General features: G+C 48.4%; 1 protein-coding gene across 1 annotated transcript; it reads right to left on the reverse strand.

The window, feature by feature from the left end:
• Window positions 1-27,722, reverse strand: rbm22 (RNA binding motif protein 22). Its single transcript, XM_073067105.1, has 11 exons — window positions 27,601-27,722; window positions 23,295-23,348; window positions 20,825-20,854; window positions 18,101-18,233; window positions 15,125-15,225; window positions 11,133-11,305; window positions 8,036-8,236; window positions 6,902-7,066; window positions 4,734-4,825; window positions 2,739-2,873; window positions 1-810 (listed from the first exon to the last, which is right to left on the reverse strand). Exons 1-11 carry the CDS (start codon window positions 27,652-27,654, stop codon window positions 677-679), a joined length of 1,272 nt encoding a protein of 423 aa, XP_072923206.1. The 5' UTR covers window positions 27,655-27,722; the 3' UTR covers window positions 1-676.
• Window positions 27,723-27,861: the final 139 nt, after the last annotated feature.

Raw genomic sequence — 27,861 nt, forward strand, 5'->3', positions numbered from 1 at the left:
TGATGGTAGGCGTGTGTTTATTGTTCTTTACCAGATCTTTGACCCATTACCCTCACTTCACAAACTTTGCTGAAGCCAGTGCCCAAGCAGACAATAAAAACCCGCCCAGCCAACACTCCCTGCTCCCTCATTTTGAGGCAAGGTCCAGGAAGCAATGCAAGGAGAGTTGGTCCTCGAGTCCTGTGGGTTAAGACCTCCGATGTTTCTTGTCCCGCAAACCCAGACCGAACAACATGATCTCCTCGTTCAGTGTTCTTTCACTGTGTAACTGTGGTAAAGGCGTCACTTTCGGTGGGGTGAGAGTACACACGTCACAACCAACACACTTCCAGCTAAAACCCAGTGCACAGGGAGTCTCATACGAGACAGCAAGCCCCTTGAAAGGGGAAGCTGGGTGGGCACTCTGAAGGCATCGTGTTAATATTGAGACTGTGCAGGTTTGACCGACACAGAAACAGTATCTATACCGGAATTCTTCAGCTGAAACAGACCGGAAGGAAATAAAAACTAAACTAATTCCTCAACACATACGTATAAAAAAAATAAACTCCACTGGAATGGTTGGGGGCCCAGTTTAAACCGACACTCACCCAGCTCTGATGCCCCCTCCCACCCTTTCACGGCTAGCGAGGCAGGCGGAGGGGGCAAGAGTGACTGGGTGTGAGACTTGGGGGAGTTAGGCGCTGTTGGCTTTGTTCGTGTGAGCACCCATGCGCTGTGGGTCCTGGGATGGGTAGTGGATGGGTCCTGGTGCCCGGAGGAAGGGAGGTGGTGGAGGAGGCATGCCGTGGAATACAGTAGGTCCAAATCCTGTTGTGAGAGAGAGGGAGAGAGAGAGAGAGAGAGTTAGTGATCCAAAGTTGTAGAAACATGCAGTATACATAGAACTCCCAAGAAGGCATCAGAGGCGGTGCGCGATCTGACGAAGAGTGTGGGTGATTGTCCTGGATGCTTGTGTTGTGATATCAAGACCCTGCTGGACATTGGTTATGTAGAATACTGCAAGTCTGACGCACTGGTTCAACAACGGGGGATTGGAGTGCACTCATTTCTGGCACGGAACAAGGCTCATTTATGCCTGTTGCAGCTGCCAAGGAAGGAGACGCCGGAGTCGGCTGTGTGTCGCTAGATTCAGTGCTGGGTTGGGGCAGGCCCTCCCATTTATGCTGCTCTCCAGTGTTTGCTCGTGGGAAACGAGCTGGATTGCAGCTGCCCTGAGCGAGATGAGAACTGCTGTAGGCTTATTCTTGCAGAAACGAGGCTCCAAGACAACATCCACGCACCATCAGTCTACAACCCTTGACAGTCAAGGACTTGGACTGTTATGTTTTAAAGCTTTTTGTAACAACGTTTTTCGGCTGACATAATTATATGTGCTATGCGTGCCGTGTGTGACTATTGGTATTGTGTTTTGCACCTTGGCCCCAGAGCAACACTGTTTCATTTGACTGCAGTCCTATGTATAGTTGAATAACAAATAAGCTTGAACTTGGACAAAAAAAACCATACAGCAGAGAAACAGGCCCGTAATAAAATGCCATTCCATCATGGCTGATTTATTATCCCTCTCAACACCATTCTCCTGCCTTCTCCCCATGATCTTTGATGCCCTGACTAATCAAGAACCTATCTGCTTTAAATATACCCAATGACTTGGCCTCCACAGCTATCTGTGCCAATGAATTCCACAGATTCATCACCCTTTGGCTAAAGAAATTCTTCTCATCTCCTTTCTAAATGGACATCTCTCCAATCTGAGGCTGTGTCCTCTGGTCCTGAACTCCCCCACTCTCGTAAACATTTTCTCCACATCCACTCTATCAAGGCCTTTCAATATTAGATCACCCCTCATTCTTCTAAACTCCAACAGGTACAGGCCCACAGCCTGCGTATGCTCCTCATATGTTAACCCTTTTATTCCTGGGATAATTCTTGCAAACGTCCTCTGGACCCTCTCCAATGTCAGCACATTCTTCCTCTGATAAGGGATCCAAAACTACTGGCAATACTCGAAAGGTGATCTGACCAGTGCAATTCTTGTGATTCTCCCGTGGAGATATGTACTTGATTATGCTGCAGGGTCAGCCTTGCCTGATTATTAAAAACAAATGAGAGGAGTCTCCCTCCCTCGTTTGTGGCCTTTACCGGGAGCGTTACAGACGGAAGGCCTGAAGCATTGTTGAGAATCCCTACCACCCAACCCACAATCTCTCTGACCCACTTCCATCAGGAAGGAGGTATCGGAGCATCAGGACAAGGTTTGTCACACTGGGTTACAGCTTCTTCCCCCAGGCTGAGAGACTAATGAATACCCTGTTACACTGAGGTCTCATCACCAGGACAGAGCTGTTTACCAGTGCTATGCACTACATGTATATTGATTTATGTTTGATAAACTTATTTGTGGTAATATTCAGTTTTACAGTATGTGCTGTCTGTGATATATGTTTGTGGGTGCACTGTGGTCCAGGGGAACATTGATTTGTTTGCTTGTATATGTACAAATAGATAACAATAAACTTGAACTTGATAACCTTGCTCGGATACCGGATCACAATATTCCAGTGAATTTAGCACCCTTGAGCCCCAGAAAACCGGCGCCCCCCCCCCCCCCCCCCCCACTGAGTTTCCACAGTGGAGACCCACACCCACGAGGCTCGCGGAACAACCGAAGCAATAACATTGGGGTACACACACTTGGAAGACCAGGGGTAAGAGACCGACATGAGCGCCTGTACCTGGGGGTGGGGGTGGAGCGAGTCCCGGTGGGGGAGGCAGCGAAATGTTCACCACAGCTGGCGGGGCACTGGGCGGCAGGTTAAAGAAGTTAGCGGGAGCCTCCTCCTCGACGGCCGTGGGTGGCGGAGGCAAGGCTATGAGAGAGAGAGAGAGAGAGAGAGAGAGAGGAGGGAATAAATAAATTTGCAAGCCAGCACCTTCGATCCATTCACCACAAAAAGTTGGCTTTTCTGGTGGCCACCCATTCACATATCAGTTCATGGCCTCCTCTACTGCCACAATGAGGCCACACTTGGGTTGCAGGAGCAACACCTCACGTTCCACCTGGGAAACCGCTAACCTAATGGCATAAACATCAACTTTTCTAATTCCTGTAATGTCTTCCCTCTTCCCCTTCTCTCTTCTTCCATTCCCCATTCTAGTTCCCCTCTCAGCCCTTCTCCTCACCTTCCTATCACCTCCCTCTTGTGCCCCTTCTCCTTCTCTTTTTCCTACGGTCCACTCTCCTCTCCAATCAGATTCCTCCTTCTTCAACCCTTCTCCACCCATCAACCTCTCAGATTTTCACTTCCTCTCCCCCACCTCCCACCTCATCTGCTTTCACTAATCACCTGCCAACATGTACACCTTCCCCTCCCCTAACATTATAGAAACATAGAAAATAGGTGCAAGAGTAGGTCATTCAGCCCTTCGAGCCTGCACCGCCATTCAGTATGATCATGGCTGATCATCCAACTCAGAACCCTGTACCTGCTTTCTCTCCATACCCCCTGATCCCTTTAGCCACAAGGGCCATATCTAACTTCCTCTTAAATGTAGCCAATGAACTGGCCTCAACTGTTTCCTGTGGCAGAGAATTCCACAGATTCACCACTCTCTGTGTGAAGAAGTTTTTCCTCATCTTGGTCCTAAAAGGCTTCCCCTTTATCCTTAAACTGTGACCCCTCGTTCAGGACTTCCCCAACATCGGAAACAACCTTCCTGCATCTGGCCTGTCCAATCCCTTTAGAATTTTATACGTTTCAATAAGATCCCCCCTCAATCTTCTAAATTCCAGTGAGTATAAGCCTAGACAATCCAGTCTTTCTTCATATGAAAGTCCTGCCATCCCAGGAATCAATCTGGTGAACCTTCTCTGTACTCCCTCTATGGCAAGAATGTCTTTCCTCAGATTAGGGGACCAAAACTGCACACAATATTCTTGGTGCGGTTTCACCAAAGCCTTGTACAACTGCAGTAGAACCACCCTGCTCCTGTACTCAAATCCTTTTGCTATGAATGCCAACATACCATTTGCCTTTTTCACCGCCTGCTGTACTTGCATGCCCACCTTCAATGATTGGTGTACAATGACATCCAGGTCTCGTTGTATCTCCCCTTTTCCTAATCGGCCACCATTCAGATAATAATCTGTTTTCCAGTTCTTGCAACCAAAATGGATAACCTCGCATTTATCCACATTAAATTGCATCTGCCATGAATTTGCCCCCTTCCTTTCCAGTCCTGAAGAAATGTCTTTGCCCGAAACACTGAATGTGCCTGACCTGCAGTGTTTCTCCAGCATTTTATGCGTGTTCCATATCCCCTTCTCCTGGAGAAGGGGCAAAGGTGGGTTACTGGGGCTTCAGGCAGATGGGGCTCATCGCCCATGGTGGCAACTATCTAGGACAAGGAACACTTATCCCAAACCTTGCAACCATACCCACACATGGTGAAGGCTTTGAGAGGAAAAATCCTGGAGCTGGAGTCCCTAAGGCATTCAGTTCATTGCTGACTGGCAACTCCTGCGATGCCACTGCTGCCAGACTCTCTGCCGTTCCTTTGGATTTATCAGCTGCGTGAATGGGGGGAGCCTGCAGCATGGGCAACAGTTTGCTCTCCATATCATTCAGCCCTGGCATGTGCATCAAACCTGACCAACAGAGGGCCCCTCTACCCCTGTAGCTGGCCTCACTTCCAATCTACAGTAGTTTGGTTACATCTTCTCTACTTACCACCAGGCAGCCCGGGCACAGGCTCCAACTTCATCCCTGACTCTGTAAGATTGGAGTCCTTATCCTTCTCCTTCCCCCTTGCAGCCTGAGACCTACAGGTGAGTAAAAGATGATCAAAGAGCGGTACGGTTAATGCTGCACAGACAATGGGGCAGAAACCCCTCCTGACCTCATGGAAAATGTCACAAAGCCAAGGTGCTTGGCATTAACAATAAACAGAAAATGCAGGAAACCAGCCAGCAGGTCAGGAAGCTTCCGTGGAGAAAGAGAGTTATTCATGGAGTCATAGGAATGTACATCACAGAAACAAACAGGCCCTTCATCTCATCTAGTTCATGATGAGCCATTTCAACTGCCCAGTCCCATCGAAGCCTTTTCAAGGTGTTAAAACCTATTCCAAAGGCTCCCTTCTGGACAGTGCTACAGGCGAGTAAAACAAAAACTTCACACCATCTTCTTTCCCCAGGCAGTTAATCAGATCAAATATTCTAGTTAGTCTCCTCAGACCCTCCTCCGTCCGTCGGTCCCCTCACACACCCCTCCGTCCGTCGGTCCCCTCACGCGCCCCTCCATCCGTCGGTCGCCTCACGCGCCCCTCCGTTCGTCGATCCCCTCACGCGCCCCTCCGTCCGTCGGTCGCCTCACGCGCCCCTCCGTCTGTCGGTCGCCTCATGTGCCCCTCTGTCCATCGGTCCCCTCACGCACCCTCTATATGTTAGTCCCCTCACTACACTGTAAGCACTTTAAACATTTTTATAACATTGTTTACACTGTAGATACATGCTGGTACTTTTGCACATTTTATTCCATATTATACTTCAACCTCAAAAGTTTATTACCATTAATATAACCATATAACAATTACAGCACAGAAACAGGCCATCTCGGCCCTTCTAGTCCGTGCCGAACGCTTACTCTCACCTAGTCCCACTGGCCCGCACTCAGCCCATAACCCTCCATTCCTTTCCTGTCCACATACCTATCCAATTTTACTTTAAATGACAAAATTGAACCTGCCTCTACCACTTCTACTGGAAGCTCGTTCCACACAGCTACCACTCTCTGAGTAAAGAAGTTCCCCATCGTGTTACCCCTAAACTTTTGCCCCTTAACTCTCAACTCAAGCCCTCTTGTTTGAATCTCCCCTACTCTCAATGGAAAAAGCCTATCCACGTCAACTCTATCTATCCCCCTCATAATTTTAAATACCTCTATCAAGTCCCCCCTCAACCTTCTACACTCCAAAGAATAAAGGCCTAACTTGTTCAACCTTTCTCTGTAACTCAGGTGCTGAAACCCAGGTAACATTCTAGTAAATCTCCTCTGTACTCTCTCTAATTTGTTGACATCTTTCCTATAATTTGGTGACCAGAACTGTACACAATACTCCAAATGTGGCCTTACCAATGCCTTGTACAATTTTAACATTACATCCCAACTCCTATACTCAATGTTCTGATTTATAAAGGCCAGTGTACCAAAAGCTTTCTTTACCACCCTATCCACGAGATTCCAAATTATAAAATTATTAAATTTTTACATAATTTAAAATTGTTGAATGTTGTTTTTTGTTACATGTCACACCCTGACTAACACACCACAACAAATTTCTAATACATGTAAATGTGTACGTGAATAAAGTTGATCCTTGATTCGTGAGGTTCTTGTTGAATGCAGTCTCCAGCCTGAAGCATTAATCCAGTTTCTTTCTCCACAAATGCTGCCTGACCTTCTGAGTAACACACACAAAAATGCTGGAGGAACAGAAGAAGTGCACAGTCGATGTTTCGGGCTGAGACATCAACTGTTTATTCCTTCTCCATAGCCGCTGCCTGGTCTGCTGAGTTCCTCCAGCATTTTGTGTGCGTTGCCCTGGATTTCCAACATCTGCAGAATGTCTTGTGAGTCTCTGTTCACTCCCTCTGAAGCAAGTATAAATTGCTTTTGATAGGTCAGGGAGGACGTTCCAGGATTTTGACCCAGACATGGTGAAGGGTGGTGTGTAGCTTGGAGGGCAACTTCCAGCTGGTGATGCTTTTCCTGCTCTTCTCCTCCTTGCTCTCACCATTTTCTAATGTCAACAATTCCTCATCTCCTCACCACCCACCCCTGCCATCTGGATAGCCAACAACTCCTGGATCTCAGTGCCTGCCTGAGGCCACACTCACCTGCCCCACTTGACGTTCAGCCTCCGGCCGTTAATGATGAGCTTGTTGAAGGACTTCTCAGCCGCCAGCTCTGAGGACTGCCGGGTGGCGAACTGGATGAAAGCGCACTGCTGCCGCTGAACCACTGTGATGGAACGAATCTCGCCGAACTGGTAAAAGTGGTTCCTTTGGAAAAAGGTATCCAAACAGAGGGGTTTCGTGAATGGGTCATCTCCTTCACTCATGTCCATGAACAGTTACTACTCAGACACAGAAACAAGCCCTTCAGCCCATCACATCTATTGATCACCCATTCACATTCATCCCATTTTAACCTTCACCAACTCCCCCCAAATTCCACTCCTCACTCACAATGAAACTTACATCGTGTAAAAAGAGAGCAAATAACGAAAAAAATAGTGAGGTATTGTTCATGGGTTCATTGTCCATTCAGAAATATGATGGTATTCCTAAAGAAGCTGTTCCTGAAACATTGAATGTGTGTCTTCAGACTCCTGTACCTCCTCCCTGAAAGTAGCAATGAGAAGAGGGCATGTCCTGGGTGATGGGGTCCTTAATAACAGATGCCCCCTTTTTAAATTATAGCCTTTTGAAGATGTCATGGATGCTGGGGAGGCCAGTGCCCACGATGGAGCTGGTTGAGATTACAGCCCCCTGCAGTTGTTTCTGATCCCATACAGCGGCCCCTCCATGCCAGATGGTGGTGTAACCAGTTAGAATGCTCTCCACAGTACATCTGTGAGATGTGGGAGTAAAGCGGAGAACTGGTGAGGACTTCATTCCCTGGAGCGGGTGATATTACAGAGGTGTAAAAATCCTGTGGGGCGGAGGGAGGGTTAGATTGAGCAACACTGTGGGCCAAAGGGTCTGCACTATACTGTAATGTTCTAAGCTCTATATGGATAGGTAGAAGGCACTCAGACCAGGGTTAAAATCTCAAGAACCAGAGGGCATAGATGAGAGAGGAGAGATTTAACAGGAACTTGAGGACTTCCACTTTTTGGCATTTTTATGTCTTTGCACTGTATTGCTGCAGTAAGACAACAAATTTCACGTCATCAGTCAGTGATAATAAACCTGATTCTGGAAACTATTCAATGCCAGCAATACCCAAAGAGTGGCTCGAGAGTTTACCGTAACTCCGTCTCTGAGATCTGCTCGCCGAGACCTCCGACGTAGAGGGTGGTAATGGTCTTGTCCTCGGGAGGATCCAACCTGGGCATGGTGGCCGCACGTTTCAGCAGCTTGTCCGCCACCGGGTCGTTGATGCCGTAGTAACGATCTTTGATGTTCTGATCGGCCAGGGGATCGTCCGGGTCTGTCGGCTTCTCATGCCTGTGTAGGACAGAATTAAAACTATGGAACTGGTACGGAAAGTGCACAGCAAGATTCTACAGAGGACAGTAAAAAACAAGAGGATAACTGGGGTCTCCCTCCCAGTATTTGTTATACTTACTGGGAGTGTTGTATACGAAAGGCCTGAAGCATTGTTGAGAATCCCTACCACCCATCCCACAATCTCTCTGACCCACTACCGTCAGGAAGGAGGTACAGGAGCAACAGGACTAGGACTGCCCGACTGGGTAACAGCTTCTTCCCTCAGGCTGTGAGACTGATGAATACCCTGCTACCACTGCAGTGTTGTCACAAGGACAGCGAGCTGTTTACTTGCACTGCGCACTTCACATGCACTTTTGAAATACATTTTATTAACTTTTCCGAGGTAATATTTTGCCTTGCGTGCTGTGTGTGATATATGTATTGTAGGTGAACCACTGGCTGGAAGAATGTTGTTTCATTTGGTTGTATACACTTACACAGGTGACAATAAACTTGAACTTGATACCCTGCAAGAGGACCACAACCCTGTCGTGGTTTGGAGGCTTTTGTGCCTCAATGACCTGTACAGAAACAGCCACGGAGAATGCTTCTACATCGGTGCGTGACAGTATGGACAGACAGAGATGGGGGCCTTCCTGCTGTCGTAGACCTCAGCAGGCACAACCGGCAGTAAATAGGTGAACTTAAGCAAAACGGCTTCACCACAATGTAACCAAAAGGGTTTTCACCTGGGCTGCAAAACGGTACCACATAAACTTATGTGAGGGTGGGGGTCAAATCCAGGCGGCGTGGTAGCGCAGTGTCTAGCACCACGCTTTACAGCATCAGTGACCCGGCTGCAATTCCCACTGCTGTCCGCAAGGAGCTTGCATGTTCTCCCTGTGACCAGGTGGGTTTCCTCCAATTTCCTCCCACAGTCCAAAGACGTACTGGTTAGTAGGTTAACTGGGCAGCATGGGCTCACTGGGCCTGCTGTATGTCTAAATCTAAACCCATGTCTCAGAAAGGCAGAAGAACATAAAACAGTTCAGCACAGCAACAGACTCTTCCGCCCACTATGACTTAAACTAATCCCTTGGGTTTGTACGTGACTCGTGTGTCTGTCTAAAACCCTTTGAAAGCCACTATCATACACATAGAAGTGCATATACAAAGTAGTACATAAGAGCCTCAGATCCCACACCACCAGGTTCAGAAACAGTTATTACCCTTCAACCATCAGGCTCTTGAGCCAGAGGGGATAACTTCACTCAACTTCACTTGTCACAACACTAAACTATTCCTACAACCTATACACTCATTTTTAAGGACTCTACAACTCATTTTCTCAATATTTATTGTTTATTTATTTATCATTCTTTTTCTTTTTGTATTTACAGTTTGTTGTTTTTTGCACTTTGGTTGTTTGTCCGTCCTGTTGTGTGAAGTTTCTACATTGTTTCTATTGTGTTCCTTTGTATTTACTATAAATGCCCACAAGAAAATGAAACTCAGGATAGTATATGGTGACGTGTGTGTGTGTGTGTGTATACAACCTATACACACACACACACACACACAAACACACACACACACACATACACTTCCATAGTAAATTTACTTTGAAATTTGATAACTGCTTCCACCATAATCCATGTGACCCATTCCAAGCACCATCTCAGGTCTCCCTCAGAACCGTGGTACAGATTGCCACCAGAGTTTTTGTGCTCGACGCTCAAGAATGGGGTTTAAGCCTTCAATCCCAGGGAGGCACTTACTGTAGCAATTTCATTTTATTTAGAGATATGAGCAAAAGAAGCCACTCTGGCCCAGCATTCACACACAAAATGCTGGTGGAACACAGCAGGCCAGGCAGCGTCTATAGGGAGAAGCGCTGTCGACGTTTCGGGCCGTATCTATAGTATCTATCTTTCCTTTCGGTTAGTCCTGACGAAGGGTCTCAGCCCGAAACGTCGACAGCGCTTCTCCCTATAGATGCTGCCTGGCCTGCTGTGTTCCACCGGCATTTTGTGTGTTGTTGTTTGAATTTCCAGCATCTGCAGATTTCCTCGTGCCGGCCCAGCATTCCCCTGGTTTAACCCTAGCCTAATCACAGGACTATTCACAATGAGCAATTAACCTACCAACCAATATGTCTTTGGAATGTGGGAGGAAAGCCATGTGGTCTCAGGGAGAACGCATGATCATGTGGATAGTCAGAGGCTTTTCCCCAGGGCTGAAATGGCTAGCACGAGAGGGCATAGTTTTAAGGTGCTTGGAAGTAGGTACAGAGGAGATGTCAGGGATAAGTTTTTTTTACACAGAGAGTGCGTGGAATGGGCTGCTAGCATCGGTGGTGGAAGCAGAAACAATAGGGTCTTTTAAGAGACTCCTGGATGGCTACATGGAGCTTAGAAAAATGGGGCTATGGGTAAACCCTAGGTAGTTCTAAGGTAGGGACATGTTTGGCACAGCTTTGTGAGCCGAAGGGCCTGTATTGTGCTGTAGGTTTTCTATGTTTAAATTCCTTATGGACAGCAGCGGAATTGAACCCAGGCCAGTGGTACTGGTACTTTTGTGCTAACACTATGTTACCATGCCGGCCAATTAGTGCGATGCTTTAAAGTGCCAGAAATACAGAAGATCAGGTCAGTAAGGTGTTTGTACATTCTCCCCTGTCGATTTATTCCAGGTGCTCTGGCTCCCCCCCCACCCCCATGTTCCAAAGACATACGGGTTAGGGTCAGTAAGTTGTGCATTAGAGCCAGAAACATGGCAACACTTGCAGACTGCCCCCAGCACATCCTCGGACCATATTGGCACTTGATACAAATGATACATTTCACCGTATGTTTCAATGCACATGTGACAAATTGAGCTAATCTCTCTCGCGATTTCCCGCCTGCCATACCTGTACGGGCACTCCTCGCCTCGCTTGCACTCTCCTTTGACCCAGAAGGAGCAGATGTGCGGCCGATTGCGTTTGTAGTACGGTGTGGTCCTGGCTAGTTTCAGCAGCATGTCGCTGGAGCTTGTGGCCTTGCCCAGAGCCCCCACTGGTCTCGTCCCATCCGAATTCTGGATCTGCAGAAGCAGCAGGAATGTCAGACCCATAACCAGCTCTGACTCAGTCAGTCCAATTTATTATCCAAGTGTACATATGTTATCATAAACCACCTTGAGACTCGATGTGTCCAGGGAGGGGTAACACATCTTGCCGTGTCCATTCTGGGACAGATCACTCAATTTGGTCCCCACCCAGATACTCAGCTCTCACCTGTGGCTCCAGGTAGACGTTTACAGCGACAGCAGCCACACCCCAGTACACCGCTTTGACAGGTGGGCAGCCGGCAGCCCCATACCCCGTGAGACAGGGACGTGCCTGTTCTAGCCTGTGAAGTCAGCTCCAGCAGACTGGGCAAATGAGATCTACAGTGACATCCAACAGCTAGGAGGTGGTTCTGCAATGCTCCACAGAGAGCAAAGGGCACGACAAGGCACACACAGGTGGGCAGTAGGGTCACCCACCGGAACCACGGGAGACCCCAGTTTGTGACACTTGCTCGTACCACTGGACCCCGACTACCGAAGTTGAGGAAGTGGAACGGTCCCTGTACAACTGCTTTTCTACTTTAAGAACTCTCCTGCACAGGTTTCCTGTCATCATTGGACAACCACCACCACCACCTCGAGATTCATTTTCTCCCTGCAAGAACCCTCCAATTAGTTCTCCTTTTCTGTACAATATTTCTCCAATCCCTGTTTAGAAATACATAGATCTGCTTCCACTTTTTCCATTTGAAAACAAAACTTTTTACAGTTCAATAAAACCCTGGTTAAACCACACTTGGAATATTATGTTCAGTTCTCCTCCCTCAATTTAGGAAGGATGTGGAAGCTTTAGAGAGGGTGCAGAGGAGATTCACCACAACGCTGACTGGATTAGAAAGCGTGTTTTATGAGGATAGGATGAGCGAGCTAGGGCTTTTCTCTTTGGAGAGAAGTGATTTGAGAGAGATGTACAAGATGACAAGAAAAAATACAACAAATAAACTATACATAAACGATGACTGACAAACAACTGACGTACAAAAGATAAAAACTGTCCATGCTCCATCTTCCTCTCCTCTCAAATCCCAGTTTCAAAACCCTCCCAGCTTCTATCACTATTCCCACTCTCCCCTCCTCCATCTGCCTATCATCCCCCATCATCTGACACAAGAGATCCTGCAGACACTGGAAATCTTGAGCAACACCCACAAAATGCTGGAGGAACTCAGCAGGTCAGGCAGCATCTAAGAAGGAAAGTAAACAGTCGAAACCCTCCAGATCCTCCACTTTCCACCTGCTAATTCTTGCTTCACCTATTCATACCCGCTATCTCCCCTCTATCTTTCAGTCTTGATGAGGGGTCTCAACCCGAAATGTTGACCGTCCGTCCCGCTGAGTTTCTCCAGCATCAAGTTCACTGCTACGGACTCGAGTGTCTGCAGTTTCATGTGTCTCCCAAATACTATCCCACCTCCTTCACCTGCCAGCTCTTGTTCCACCCATTCCCTTTACCTCTTCATACCCGCTACCTCCGTCTATCTTTCAGTCCAAACGGAAAGTCTCAGCTCTAAGCGTACCCCATCCCCACGCAATGCTGTTCGGCTCAGTCATCCACCAGCACCGAGTTTACTGTTAGACTCCAGATTCTGCAATCTCTTCTGTCTTACAACTACCTCTTTCATCCTAACCGAACATTACAGCACAGTATAACCCCTCAGCCCACAGTGTTGTGCTTTTAACCTATGTCAAGATCAATCTAACCCTTCCTTCCAACAGAACCCTCCATTTTTCTATCATCCGTGCACCTGTCTAAGAGTCTCTTAAACGTCTCTAATGTATCTGCCTCTAACACCCTGTTCCACACACCCACCGCTTTCCAATGTTTCCCCCCCACACTTCACTCTAATCATCTTGGAATTGTGCCCCCTCAAATTAACCATTTCTGCTCTGAGAAAAAGCCTCTGGCTGTCCACTCAATCTATGCCTCTTAACATCGTGTACAGATCTATCAAGTCACCTCTCATCGTCCTTTTCTTCAAGGAGAAAAGCTGTAGCTCGCTCAACCTATCCTCATTAGGCATTCTCTCCAAACCACTCAGCATCCTGGCAAATATACTGCCAGTTGTGTCAAGACTGGCAGAGGCAAATGGGAAAGTTCGAAAGGAGGGGGTCACTGGACAGGAGGTTACTGAAGTTCCTAACTTTGTCTGTATGACTTAGTCACTTAGATCACAATTCTTCCCTGTTCTGATGTTTGGTCTGAACAACAACTGAACCTCTTGACCATGTCTGCATGCTTTTACGCATTGAGTTGCTGCCACATGATTGGCTGATTGGAGATTTGTATTAATGAGCAGGTGTACAGGTGTACCTCATAAAGTGGCTCCTGAGTGTAAATTGTTCCCAGGGAAATGTGGAGGTTGTTTGGGGAGTACTTGCACGGGGTTCTGGGTAGGTTTGATCCACTGAGGCAGGGAAAGGATGGTAGGGTGAAGAAACCATGAGATGTGGAACATCAGACAGGAGGAAGAAGGAAGCTTATTTAATGTTTAGGAAGTAAGGATCAGTCAGAGCTCTAGGGAGTTACAAGGAAGCCAGGAAGGAGCTTAAGAGTGGAATTAGGAGAGCTGGAAGGGGGCATGAGAAGGTCTTGCCGAGCAGGATAAAGGAAAAGCGTAAGGCATCTGCATGTACAGTATGTGAAGAACAGGGTGATAACTAGAGCAAGGGCAGGATGAATAAGGGACAGATAAGGAAACATGCCTGAGGGTGGAGGAGATAGGAGAGATCCTTAATGAATACTTTGCAGACAAACAACCAATGTGCAAAAGACAACACACTGCAAATATTAAAGGGGAAAAAAATCAAGTGTCAAGTGAAGTTCACTGCCATTTGACTACATGCATGTATATAATGTATATAGAAATAAGACATTTCTTCAAACCAGGGTGTAAAGCACAGTCATACACAGTATGAAGGTAAGGATAAAATCTACAGATGAATCTCACATAAATAACAAACTGAAGTACATTGATATTAAACACTGGAAGGTATGGAACAGATTATCCAGTGGCACTCTGAATATGATCCGACTGGGAGTTCAGAAGCCCAATGGTCTGGGGGAAGAAACTGTTAACATCCTGACCAGTCTTGTTTTTATGCCTCACAGCCTCCTGCCTGATGGTAGAAAGTCAAAGAGGATGCTGGATGGTTGGGTGGGATTGTTGATACTACTAAGGGCCCTGTGTACACAGCGGATGTCCCCGGTGGATGGTAGTGAGACCCTGTGATCCTCTCGGCCGTTCTCAGTCCTTTGTAAGGACTTCTGATCCAATGGTCCACTGCTCCTGAACTAGATGGAAATGCAACTTGCCAGGACGCTCTCAATGGTGCTCCTGTAAAACTCAGTTAAGATGGGGGTAGAGTGAGAGCCTCACTTTCCTCAATCTCCTTGGAAAGTGGAGATGCTACTGTACCTTCTTGTTCAAGGAGGTGATATTAAAGAACCAGGTGATGTCAGCGCCCATGAACTTGGAGCACTTAACTCTGTCTACAGAGGTGCCACGTATTCGCAGAGGGGGACGGTCATCAACACCGTCCCGAACTCCACAATGATTTCCTTAACAAAACCTCTTGACTATGTCTGTATGCTTTTATACACTGAGCTGCTGCGATGTGAATAGCTGTTAGGTATTTGCATTAACGATCAGTGTACAGGAGGTACCTATTAAAGCGGTACTAAGTGGAGATCCTGCAGGCTGAAACAGCATCCGGCAAAGGGGAAAGAAGCTAATTACCCCTCTCTCCATGTTCTGTGTGTAATACTCCTTATTGGGGAAAGTAACTAATTACCTCTCTCTCCATGTTCTGTGTGTAATACTCCTTATTGACGTCAGACTTGGGCATCTCGTCCTTGAGGGAGATTCCTGCATCACGAACCTGGATGGGCAGACCTGGCAAGGCACAGGAGACATGAGGTTGAACAGATCCAGCTTTATCACACCTTTCCAACTAGTCCATTCTACAGACCTGCAGTAAAGAGCATCACTGCATAGTGCAGAAACTGCACTGTGACAGACAGGAAGACGATACGACGGGTGGTCAGAACTGCCCAACATATCACCAGCACCAGCCTCCCCACCATCAAGGACATGTATACAGAAAGGTGCTGGAAAAGGGCCAGTGACATCTTGTAGGATTGCACACACCCTGCCCGTGGACTGTTTGTCCCACTCCCATCAGGGAGGAGGCTACAGAGCATCCACGCCAGGACCACCAAAACAGTTACCTCACAAATTTTCTTATTTCTGTTTCTGCACTAATTTTAACTGAACTATTTAATATACAAATATATGCTTAATGTAATTCAGTCTTTTTCTTTATTTACCATGTATTGCATTGTACTGCTGCCGCAAAGACAACAAACTTCACAACGTCAGGGATTTTAAACCCAATTCTGATTTCCCCAAGCAGTAAGGCTGACCAACACCTCCACACACTAACCCACCCCTCCACACCCCAACCACCACTACTTTATCATTTTCTGTCAGAGTCACCTTATGTACAGACACTCCTAAAGTCACTTTATGGACATATAATCAATCTATGCATATAAGCTACCTTATGTATTTATATCTATTGCGTTTTATATTAATACGTTCTTTATCTTATCGTGATTTTGTTTTGGCACTGCTTCAATCCAGAGAAACAATTATTTTATTCTCCTTTACACTTGTGTACTGAAAATGACATGAAACAATCTGGAATGTTGAAAAGTATTTGTTCACTGCAAGTTTCGATGAACATTAAACGATCTTGAATTTCCTGTGCTCTCTGTGAACACACAGAATTAATGAAGCACTTTTTCACTTTTAGAGATAGAGCAAAGAACAGCCCCTTTCTTCCCAAAGAGCTGCGCTGCCCAGAAGGCCAACTATTTAACCCCAGCCTAACCATCACGGGACAATTTCCAATTAACATACTAACTGGTACGACTTTGGATTGTGGGAGGAAACCAGAGCACCCAGAGGAAACCCATGTGTTCACATGAAGAACATACAAAGTTTCTTACAGACGATGCTGGAGTTGAACTGATACCCAGAGCTGTAAAAGCATTGTGCTAACCGCTATGCTACCATAGCACCCCAAACTTAAAACGTGCTTCACTTCAAGCATACCCAGACAGAGCTCAACAACACTGGGTGCTAATTTCAAACTCTGTGTGGCCACTCAACCCTGAGTCTAGAGCCACAGTCGATCCATTTACCCATACAGAGTTGTGAATGCAGCCCAGTCCTCTGCTGCAGTGAAGCAGTCAGCATAATCAAAGACCCTACCAAGCCCGGATATTCTCGTCTCCTCTCTCCTATCCGGCAGAAGATACAAAAACCTGAAAGCACATCCCACCAGGCTCAAGGACAGCTCCTTCCTCACTGTTGTCAGACTCTCGAATGACAAGATGAACTCTTGACCTCACAACCTATCCTGTTATGATCTTGCATCTGTAATGCTCTGGTTAAATTGTATTTCTACTGCTATGTTGTTGGGCATTTTATTTTAGCAGTTTTCTGCAAACATAGTATGTTCTGTTAGTTAAGCTTCATAGACTACTGCTTTGACCAGCAGAGATAAAGATTGTTTGTTCAGCCCAAGCATATTGTGTCCACCAATGGGGGGGGGAAATAAATGGAACATTCGAGAGAGCTGGGCGGGATCAGATTTCTGAAGAACAGTAGTTTATTTTTAAAAATATATTAGATAGGTATATGGACAGGAAAGGAATGGAGGGTTATGGGCTGAGTGCAGGTCGGTGAGGGTAACTGTTCAGCACGGACTAGAAGGGCTGAGATGGCCCATTTCCGTGCTGTAATTGTTACATGGTTATAGTCTGGTTTGGGGTCTTTTGTTAGAAAATGTGGAGAAGAGCCCAAGGGAAGATGCTCGCAGGATCCCACCTGAGGGGGAGACCCTATTGTAAGAAGTGTTTTGTGCAGACGAATGGCTCACAGGAGGTAGTGCCAATAATCCTGAGTTATCCAGTTCTTTCGAAATGGTCTTCGAGGGAAGTTCGAACTGTGGCTGGTGTCCTTCACACAGAACGTGGGTTCAGCGCATAAATAATCAAAGCAAAGCATCCCGACTACCTCAGAACGAGCTCCAACATTTATTTGCACATTTGGATTGGTTTTACTGTAATGGCCCTTCTAATTTTCTTTTCCTATTAACTGTTTGATAATGTTAATATATCGGTAAATATACTGGCAGAGTACACAGCTTCAGCAGATTAAACGCGAGCCCAGATACTGATAAGACCATAAGACACAGGAACATAAGTAGGCCATTCGGCCCATTGACTCTGCTCTGCAATTTCATCATGGCTGATTTATTTTCCCTCTTAACTCCATTCTCCTCCCTTCTCCCTGTAAACTCTGATGCCCTGACTAATCAAGAATTAAGTATATTCGCTTTAAATATACCCAATGACTTGGCCACCACAGCTGTCTGTGGCAATGAATTCCAGGTTCATCACCATCTGGCTGAAGAAATTCCTCCTTCTCTCTGCTCTAAAGGGATGTCCTTGTATTCTGAGGCAGCACCCACTGGTCCTAGACTTCCTCACTATAGAAAACACCCTCTAGCCTTTCAGTATTCAACAGGTTTCAATGTGACCATTCTACATTCTTCTAAACGCCAGTGAGTACATGCCCAGAGCCATCAAACACTCCTCAAGCATTAACCCTTTTATCCCAGGATAATTCTCGTGAACCTCCTCGGGACCCACACTCCTGCACTCTTTACTTTGCCCCGGCCAATTTCCCGAGTGCTCACCATATTCGAGGTCGAGGAGGCATGTCTGGCACACGTTCTTCAGCTTGCTACACGTCTGGCAGACTTCGGTTTTCTTGAAGCGCATCCGTGCCCCTGGACACCAGCGGAAGACAGTGAAGGGCCTGGAGCAGATCTGAAAGGCAAGGGACAGACAACACATCTGAATCATAGACGGAAATCTGGCATTTGCCTCTTACAGAAACAGCATACCAACACAGCAGTTACAGCAACATGGAGCACTTTTGTAGGAAAGACCCCCCATCTAGGCCACCAGGAAGGAGGCACAGGAGCCTCACGACCCACACCACCAGATTCGGGAACAGTTATTACCCCTCAACCATCAAGCTCTTAGACCAGAGTATAACTTCACTCACCCCATCTGGACCCCAACTGTTCCCACAAGGACTCTTCGTCTCATGTTCTTAATATCTACTGTTTATTTATCATTTCTTTATGTTTGTATTTGCACTGTTTGCCGTATTTTGCACGTTGGTTGTTCATCCGTGCTTTTGGAGGCTGTCCTTCATTGTGTGTCTTTGTATCTAACATAAATGCCCGCAAGAAGCGGGATTGTGCTTGTCTGCGGCTGCACTACAGCGTGATGAGAATGCTTGTTCTTGAAGGAACGTGGCTCCAGGACAACATCCCGTGCACCGTCAATCATTACACTCCAGGGTGGGCTGTGTTGCTTTTGGTGACAGTATGTATATCTGCTATTATAAGCACAGTGGTGCTAGGAAGTTTTTAAACCCAATAGAATTTTCTCTGTTTCTGCATAAATATGACTTAAAATGAGATCAGATCTTCAGGCAAATCCCAAAGGTAGATAAACAGAACCCAATTAAGTAAATAACACACATTACCTTTATCTAGTTTTAGGATTTGCACGAAGATCTGATCACATTTTAGGTCATACTTATGCAGAAAAAGAGAAAATTCTCCAGGGCTCACAAACTTTTTAGCACTTAGTATATATGTGCCTTGTGCTGTTGGTACTATACTGAGTTTTGTACCTTGGCCCTGGAGGAGTGCTGTTTTTTTGGCTGTAAGGTATAGCTGAATGACAATTAAACATGAACTTGAAGATCTAAGACTTTGATCTTCGTCTAGATGTCTGAAGACACGTGGCAGAGGACTCTGGCGAGTTGCTGTTGGCAGCCCGTGCTCCAGAGGGGTGATGAGGACTGCTACACAAGCATCGAGTGCAGGCACACGCACAGGCAAGAAGGCAACGCTGCCTTGGTCAGCACACGCACAGGCAAGAAGGCAACGCTGCCTTGGTCAGCACACGCACAGGCAAGGCGGCAACGCTGCCTTGGTCAGCACACGCACAGGCAAGGCGGCAACGCTGCCTTGGTCAGCACACGCACAGGCAAGAAGGCAACGCTGCCTTGGTCAGCACACGCACAGGCAAGGCGGCAACGCTGCCTTGGTCAGCACACGCACAGGCAAGAAGGCAACGCTGCCTTGGTCAGCACACGCACAGGCAAGAAGGCAACGCTGCCTTGGTCAGCACACGCACAGGCAAGAAGGCAACGCTGCCTTGGTCAGCACACGCACAGGCAAGAAGGCAACGCTGCCTTGGTCAGCACACGCACAGGCAAGGCGGCAACGCTGCCTTGGTCAGCACACGCACAGGCAAGGCGGCAACGCTGCCTTGGTCAGCACACGCACAGGCAAGAAGGCAACGCTGCCTTGGTCAGCACACGCACAGGCAAGAAGGCAACGCTGCCTTGGTCAGCACACGCATGATGCTGGAGGGATTCAGCAACTCAGGCAGCATCTATGGGGAGCAATAAACAGATATTTTGTGCCAACAGCCTTCATCAGGACTGGAAAGGAATGGAAACAAAACCAGAATAAGGTGGGGATATAGGGCCTGTACTCACCGGAGTTTAGAAGAACAAGAGGTGATCTCATTGAAACCCAAATATTGAAAGACTAGACAGAGTGGCTGTGGAGAGGATGTTTCCTATGGCAGGGGAGTCCAGGACCAGAGGGCACCGCCTCAGAATAGAAGGATGCCCTTTTCGAGCAAAGTAGAGGAGAAATTTCTATAGCCAGAGGGTAGTAAATCTGTGGTGTTCAAATGGGCCAAATGGTCTAATTCTCCTATTTCTTACGGTCTATTCAGGATGAGAGTTACACTTTGCCTATTAATAGAACTGAGACCATTCAGCTAGCTCCCTTCTCATTAACCTGCTCTTCCTCAGTGTAACAAAAGGCTTTCACCCCTATATACAGTTTTATACAAAATCGTGTTCAAATAACCCAGGATGAAGGGGAGTGAGAGGGGCTGGAAATCAGGAACAGAAACACACAGTTGTGTTCAAATAACCCAGGATGAAGGGGAGTGAGAGGGGCTGGAAATCAGGAACAGAAACACACAGTTGTGTTCAAATAACCCAGGATGAAGGGGAGTTGAGGGGCTGGAAATCAGGAACAGAAACACACAGTTGTGTTCAAATAACCCAGGATGAAGGGAAGTGAGAGGGGCTGGAAATCAGGAACAGAAACACACAGTTGTGTTCAAATAACCCAGGATGAAGGGGAGTGAGAGGGGCTGGAAATCAGGAACAGAAACACACAGTTGTGTTCAAATAACCCAGGGTGAAGGGGAGTTGAGGGGCTGGAAATCAGGAACAGAAACACACAGTTGTGTTCAAATAACCCAGGGTGAAGGGGAGTTGAGGGGCTGGAAATCAGGAACAGAAACACACTCACCTTGCACTCTTTGCCATACTTCTCCTTTGTCTGAAAGAGCAAAGTGTGAAAAATTTTAACTTAGAAGCAATACCACAAACACAACCGTTAAGGTACAATTCGGATCAGAGGCAATTACAAACTGTCAATACCACACATGCTACCATTACGGTATACGAGGGGTGATTGATAAGTTCATGGCCTAAGGTAGAAGGAGTCAGTTTTAGAAAACCTAGCACATTTATTTTTCAACATCGTCCCCTCCTACATTTACATACTTAGTCCAGCGGTCATGGAGCATACGGATCTTGGACCTCCAGAAAGTGTCCACAGATAGGTGATTGATAAGTTTGTGGCCTACGATAGGAGATGAGTTATACAGCTCTCGTTACATGCACATGCAGCTCAACTCTTTGAGTGATTATGCAGAAAGTTTGAAGTTAATAACTCATCGGGGTGATTGATAAGTTTGTGGCCTAAGGGAGAAGGAGATGCTTTATTAATTTCAAACTTTCTGCATAATCAAAGAGTTGAACTGCATGTGCATGTAACGAGAGCTGAATAACTCATCGCTAGCTACCTAGACCGCGAACTTATCAATCACCCATCTGTGGACACTTTCTGGAGGTCCAAGATCCATATGCTCCACAGCCGCTGGACAGTGTGTAAATGTAGGAGGGGACTATGTTGAAAAATAAATATGCTAGGTTTTCTAAAATTGACCCCTTCTACTTTTGGCCACGAACTTATCAATCACCCCTCGTAATTTGGATTACAGGCAATGACAAACCGTCAATACCACACACACTACTGTTAAAGTATAATTTGCATTTATTGAAAGGGAGAGGAGATGCCATGCTTATATTCCAGCACATAGTGAGAGAGATGATAACTGTCCCAACAGGAACATCTATCTCTCTAACCCTTCTCCTCTGAATCCTCCCCCACCCCCAACATCCCATTAGCCTGCATTAACTCTTTCTCTTCTCCACCCCATCACCCACTCTCTCCTCCCTCTGGTTCCCCTCCCTATCCTGTTCCCTTTATTCCAAGCTCCACTGTTCTCTCCAATCAGATTCCATCTTGTTCAGCCCTTTGTTCCTTCCACCTATCACATCTCTGCTTCTTGCATCAGTCCTACTATCCCTTTCCCTCACCTGGATCCACCCATCTCCTGCCAGCCCTCCCTTTCAAAACTGCAATCTCCCCTCTTTTGCTTCAGTCCTAATGAGGAAAACATTGACTGTTCATTCCCTTCCACAGACGCTACCTAGGTATCAACATCTCTGAAGGTCTATCTAGAGCTCAACACGTTGATGCACAACGGTGACTCTGCTTAATTTGGAGTTTGAGGAGATTTGGTGTGTCACCGAACACTCCTATATACTGTACAGATGTACGATGGAGAGCATTCTAACTGGCTGCATCACCGTCGGGTACAGAGACTCCAATGCAAGAGGGTGCTACCCTCAGCCAGCTCCATCACAGGCACAACCCTCCCCATCACCGAAGACATCTTCAAGAGGCGATGCCTCAAGGAGGTGGCTTCCATCATTAAGGACCCTCACCATGCAGGACTTGCCACTTTCTCATTGCTACTACTAGGATGTACAGGAGTCTGAATACACACACAGAACGAATCAGCAGGAAACTGGAGCACCCGGAATCCACACGGTCATTGGGAGAAGGTTGATGTGCTCACAAGTGACTTTCTGAGGAGGCTGGAGGGAGCTGGACTTTGCACGTCCATCCTCACGTCATTCTATAGATGTACAGTGGAGAGCATCCCCACAAGCTGCATCACTTCACGGTACGGGAGCTGCACTGTGGCAGACAGGAAGCCTCTGCAACGGGTAGGTAAAACTGCCCAACGTGTCACCGGCACCAGCCCACCCACCATCAGGACGTATATACAGAAAGGTGCTGGAAAAGGCCCAGTAACGTCTTGAAGGATCCCACCCACCCTGCTCATATCCCACTCCCATCAGGGGGGCTACATAGCATCCACACCAGGACCATCGGACTCAAAAACAGTTACTTTCCCCAAGCAGTGAGGCTGATCAACACCTCCACCCACTAACCCACCCCTCCACACCCCCAACCACCACTACTTTATCATTTCCTGCCAGTCACCTTATGTACAGACACTCCTGTGCCCAGCGTCACTTGACGGACAATCTGTGTATATAAGCTATCTTATGTATTAACACTTATTGTGTTTTTTCTGATTATGGCATTCTCTATCTACTGTGTTTTTATCTGCTGAACTGGATCCAGAGTAACAATTACTTTGTCCCCCTTTGCACTTGTGCACTGGAAATGTCATTGAACAGTCTAGAGTCGTCAGTCTTTCCCTGGCTTCTATTTTACTGTGTTCCTGTACGTTCTAGGCTAGGTCTCACAATGAGATTGGGGTGTTGGAATAAATATTATCGACACGATGTGACTCTCTCCACAAATCTTCATGTACACGAGAGAACAATAAACTTACCATGCGGATGTATGGATTTTCTCCCAGGCATGTCTGGCACAGGATCGGAAAATCCTACGTGGACAACAGAGACATGTCAGTTATATCAAACAACGGTCAGCGTAACGCTTCACAACCTGGGTGCTGTTCACTGACACCGACGGTGGGGGAGTAGCGTGGCAGAGGAGTTGCACGATTTGGTTTACTTGGTGGGACGTTCTGTACAGCAGGGCCTGAACAAAATGCTCCCTATTGATGTCCTTCACAATTTTATAAACTGCTGTAAGGTCACCCCTTCTTCTCTCCAGGGAAAACAGTCCCAGCCTGTCCAGTCTCTCCTTATAACTCCAGCCCTTCGGTCCCAGCAACGTCCTTGTGAACATTTTCTGAACCCGTTCCAGCTGAACGACATGGAGCTCAGTGACAAGGTCGTGTAGTGGTTAGTGTAACGCTTCATAGCGCCAATGACTGGCGGCAGGGGATCTGCGTGGCCTTGGTCATTTCACGGACCAGGCTCTTGTGCTGCAGTGCCGCCTGTTACAGCCACCCGGGGAGGAGCTGTTAGAGGTGGTGTGGGAGAGGACAGGGGCGGTGGGCACGCTGGTGTGGGAGAGGACAGGGGCGGTGGGCACGCTGGAACCCATGCTGGTGTGGGAGAGGACAGGGCCGGTGGGCACGCTGGAACCCATGCTGGTGTGGGAGAGAACAGGGGCGGTGGGCACGCTGGAACCCGTGCTGGTGTGGGAGAGGACAGGGGCGGTGGGCACGCTGGAACCCGTGCTGGTATGGGAGAGGACAGGGGCGGTGGGCACGCTGGAACCCATGCTGGTGTGGGAGAGGACAGGGCCGGTGGGCACGCTGGAACCCATGCTGGTGTGGGAGAGGACAGGGGCGGTGGGCACGCTGGAACCCATGCTGGTGTGGGAGAGGACAGGGTCGGTGGGCACGCTGGTGTGGGAGAGGACAGGGGCGGTGGGCACGCTGGAACCCATGCTGGTGTGGGAGAGGACAGGGGCGGTGGGCACGCTGGAACCCGTGCTGGTGTGGGAGAGAACAGGGGCGGTGGGCACGCTGGTGTGGGAGAGGACAGGGGCGGTGGGCACGCTGGAACCCATGCTGGTGTGGGAGAGGACAGGGGCGGTGGGCACGCTGGAACCCGTGCTGGTGTGGGAGAGAACAGGGGCGGTGGGCACGCTGGTGTGGGAGAGGACAGGGGCGGTGGGCACGCTGGAACCCATGCTGGTGTGGGAGAGGACAGGGTCGGTGGGCACGCTGAAACCCGTGCTGGTGTGGGAGAGGACAGGGCCGGTGGGCACGCTGAAACCCGTGCTGGTGTGGGAGAGAACAGGGGCGGTGGGCACGCTGAAACCCGTGCTGGTGTGGGAGAGAACAGGGGCGGTGGGCACGCTGGTGTGGAAGAGGACAGGGGCGGTGGGCACGCTGGAACCCATGCTGGTGTGGGAGAGGACAGGGTCGGTGGGCACGCTGGAACCCGTGCTGGTGTGGGAGAGGACAGGGTCGGTGGGCACGCTGAAACCCGTGCTGGTGTGGGAGAATGGGGCCAGTGGGCACGCTGGAACCCGTGCTGGTGTGGGAGAATGGGGCCAGTGGGCACGCTGGAACCCGTGCTGGTGTGGGAGAATGGGGCCAGTGGGCATGCTGGATGGGGGCTGGCTCTCCCGTCGGTGCCACTCTCCAGTGTTCGTTTGGATTGAGATTGAGATAATCTGCAGCTGATCTGTTGCAGGCTTGTTCCTGCAGAAACGTGGCTCAGGACAACATCCACACACCATCAGTCGAAAGACCACAAGACTCAGGGACATGGGCTAGCATTTCTTTGTGACTACATCTTTACTGTCTGTGCTGTGTGTGACTGTTGGTAGTGTGTTTTGTACCTGGGCCCCATACGTTTCGTTTAGCTGTACACTCGTAGCCAACTAAACTTGAACAACCCCATCACTGTCTGCAACGAGTATATACTTTGTGGTTTACTCTTCCAATTATGTTCTTTCTTCTAAAATTCTTACCTAATTGATGTTTTTCTACTAACCGCTGTGTATCAGTGCCAGTGATGGTGCTGAAAGTAAATTTTCATTGCACCCACAGACATGTTTATTTAGAAATACAGGCCTTTCCAGCCCAACGAGCCAAGCTGCCCAATTACACCCACGTCACCAATTAACCTGTACGCCTTTGAACTTGGGGAGGAAACCCACACGGTACAACATGGGGAGAACGTACAAGCTCCTTACAGACAGACAGCGGCAAGAATTGAACAGGGGTCGCCTATACTGTAATGGCATTGTGCTGCCCTACCGTACTGTGTGCATGGCAATAAACTCAACCCTGACCCCTCAGCCTCCTTCACTCCAGGGGAAAGAGCCCCAGCCTGTCCAGTCGCTCCTTAGAACTCAAACACTCCAGTCCAGCCAGCATCCTGGTGACTCTTTCCTGCTGCTGAGAGAGATGGACAGAGCACAGGTGGGGTGTGTAAGGGTCTGAACAGGTGCAGCAGAAGGGATGGATGTGGAGCAGCAAGGTTGGGCGAGGAGGAGCTGAGGGGGGGAAAGGAGCAGAGGACAGAGGCTGAGTTTCAGGAGTGGACGTAGGAGCAGGCAGTAGTTGAGGGCAAGGATTGGAGACTGACCTCCAAAAGGACCTCAGGGCTTGAAAGCTTGTGTGCCTCCATGACCCGGAGAGCTACAGAAACAGCAATGAAGAATGAAGTGGGACGGTATGGACAGAGAGAGATGGAGGACCTTCACTGCCGCCTTAAATGCCAGTGGCCTAACAGGCAGTAAGGAAATAGTATTGGAGTCTGAGGAAAAAGAAATGGAGAAGGGATTTCATTGGATGGAATTTAAATCAGAGAAAGGAAGTGGTGGGGTTGATGGGAGGATGGGGTGGGGGGGGGGGGAGTCATACAACAGCAAAGAAAAAGGCCCTACTGCCCATCATGTCTTACTAACTCTTTTCATCTACACCAAATTCATTTGCCTGCATCAGGACCGTGCCTTTTTATTTAAGTTCCTGTGTAAATGCTTCAGATACATACTGAGGCTCTCAAATGGTCAGGGTTGACCATGGACGTTGCGTCCCAGCTGTCCACTTGATACACAACACAGTATGCGAGCCAGGGCAAAAGCTGTCACCCGTGCAACAGGTTTGCCCCTCTCCACACAGCTGATGAACGGCAGAGACCGATCCAGTTTGGCACCAGCAGTGTCACGGGAGTTGCCGGTCAGCATTGAACTCAATGCAGGACTGTCACAAGGACTCTAGCTCCTGATTTTTCCTCGGGCTTTACTCCCAGAGCCTTCCTCATGAGCGGGTGTAGCCGCAAGGCAGTAGAGGTTTTAGATCAGAGTTTTCCTCCTCCTAGATGAGCCGCTGACCACGTCTGACAAGCTCACCAGCTGCCTGAATTTTGATTCTGAACATCTAATTCCACCAGCTCCTTTGGCAGCAAGTTCCAATGAACTCTTTTATTTCATTAACACAGTTTTATTTCATTAACATGGTTTGTGGGAAAAGATCAGAGCACTGCAGGAAACACAGGTGGATCATGGGGAATACGTACAACTCCTTACCGACCGTGTCGGAACTGAACTCAGAACTCTGGGAATTTGCACTGACCGCTATGTTATCGTGATGCCCTCATCCCTATATTTAAAAAAATGCACCTCAGAATCCCTTTAAACCACTTTGCTCTCACTTTGAACCTCTGCCCGCTTGAATCTCTGATGGGCAGGGTGTTTGGTGGTCACAGGAAGGATGGGGCCAAGAGGATGCAGGGAGGCTAAGCAGGAGAATGTGCGACGGTGTAGATTTGTGGTAGGAAGTTCAAACTAGTGAGGATGGGGACGGGAAAGATCTGAGGCTCTGATTGGTGGGTTGTGGGGATCTGAGACTCTGATTGGTGGGTTGTGGGGATCCGAGGCTCTAAATGGTGGGTTGTGGGGATCTGAAGCTCTGGAGGGGACGAGGAAGATCTGAGGATCTGACTGGTGGATTGAGTGGGGATCTGAGACTCTGATTGGTGGGGACGGACGAGATCTGGTGGGGTTTTATTGGGGGGGATGAGAGGCTGTGAGTGCGGGTGGTGGATTCGGGTAAAATGGACCGGGGGATGTTAATCGTCCTCCACATCCCCCTCTCCCTCTGCACAACCATCTGTACCCGAGACCCTGGTCCGGATCCGGGCCCGGGACAGACCGCGGACCTCGAACTGAGCCAAGCCCTTGGTGCCGAGGGAGCGCGGTAACCCTCCCTCCCTTCCGCCCCGTCCATCCCTCCCGGTACCTCCCCACCCGGTCCCAAATCTCACCGCGTCCTCCCAATTCTGCCGGTTGTACGTGTTCGCCCCGAGAGAAGTCGCCATTGTCGCCTATCCCGGCTTGCCCCGCGCGACCGCGGTCCTCCTTTTCCCGGCATGCCCCGCGCCTCATGGCCTCATGTCGAGCAATGGGACTTTGGCGCTGCGGGGCGGAAGTGGCGCCTCGGCGGGCAACTGTCCCACATCTTTTGTGTTCCGGAGGAATCGGAGCTAAAGGGAGAGGGGCCGTTCGGTAACCATCAACCAAAGTTC

This window comes from Hemitrygon akajei, chromosome 15, assembly GCF_048418815.1.
Source record: "Hemitrygon akajei chromosome 15, sHemAka1.3, whole genome shotgun sequence".
NCBI classification, from domain to species: Eukaryota; Metazoa; Chordata; class Chondrichthyes; order Myliobatiformes; family Dasyatidae; genus Hemitrygon; species Hemitrygon akajei.

Bases quoted from the DNA above. Each gene is read 5' to 3' on its own strand.
- rbm22 (XM_073067105.1), bottom strand. From the start codon at position 27,654: ATGGCGACTTCTCTCGGGGCGAACACGTACAACCGGCAGAATTGGGAG. The intron at 15,226-18,100 runs GTGAGCACTCGG...GTGCCTTGCCAG, and splicing joins CCTCCTCGACCTCGAATATG to GTCTGCCCATCCAGGTTCGT. The intron at 8,237-11,132 runs GTATGGCAGGCG...TGTCCTACACAG, and splicing joins GGCGAGGAGTGCCCGTACAG to GCATGAGAAGCCGACAGACC.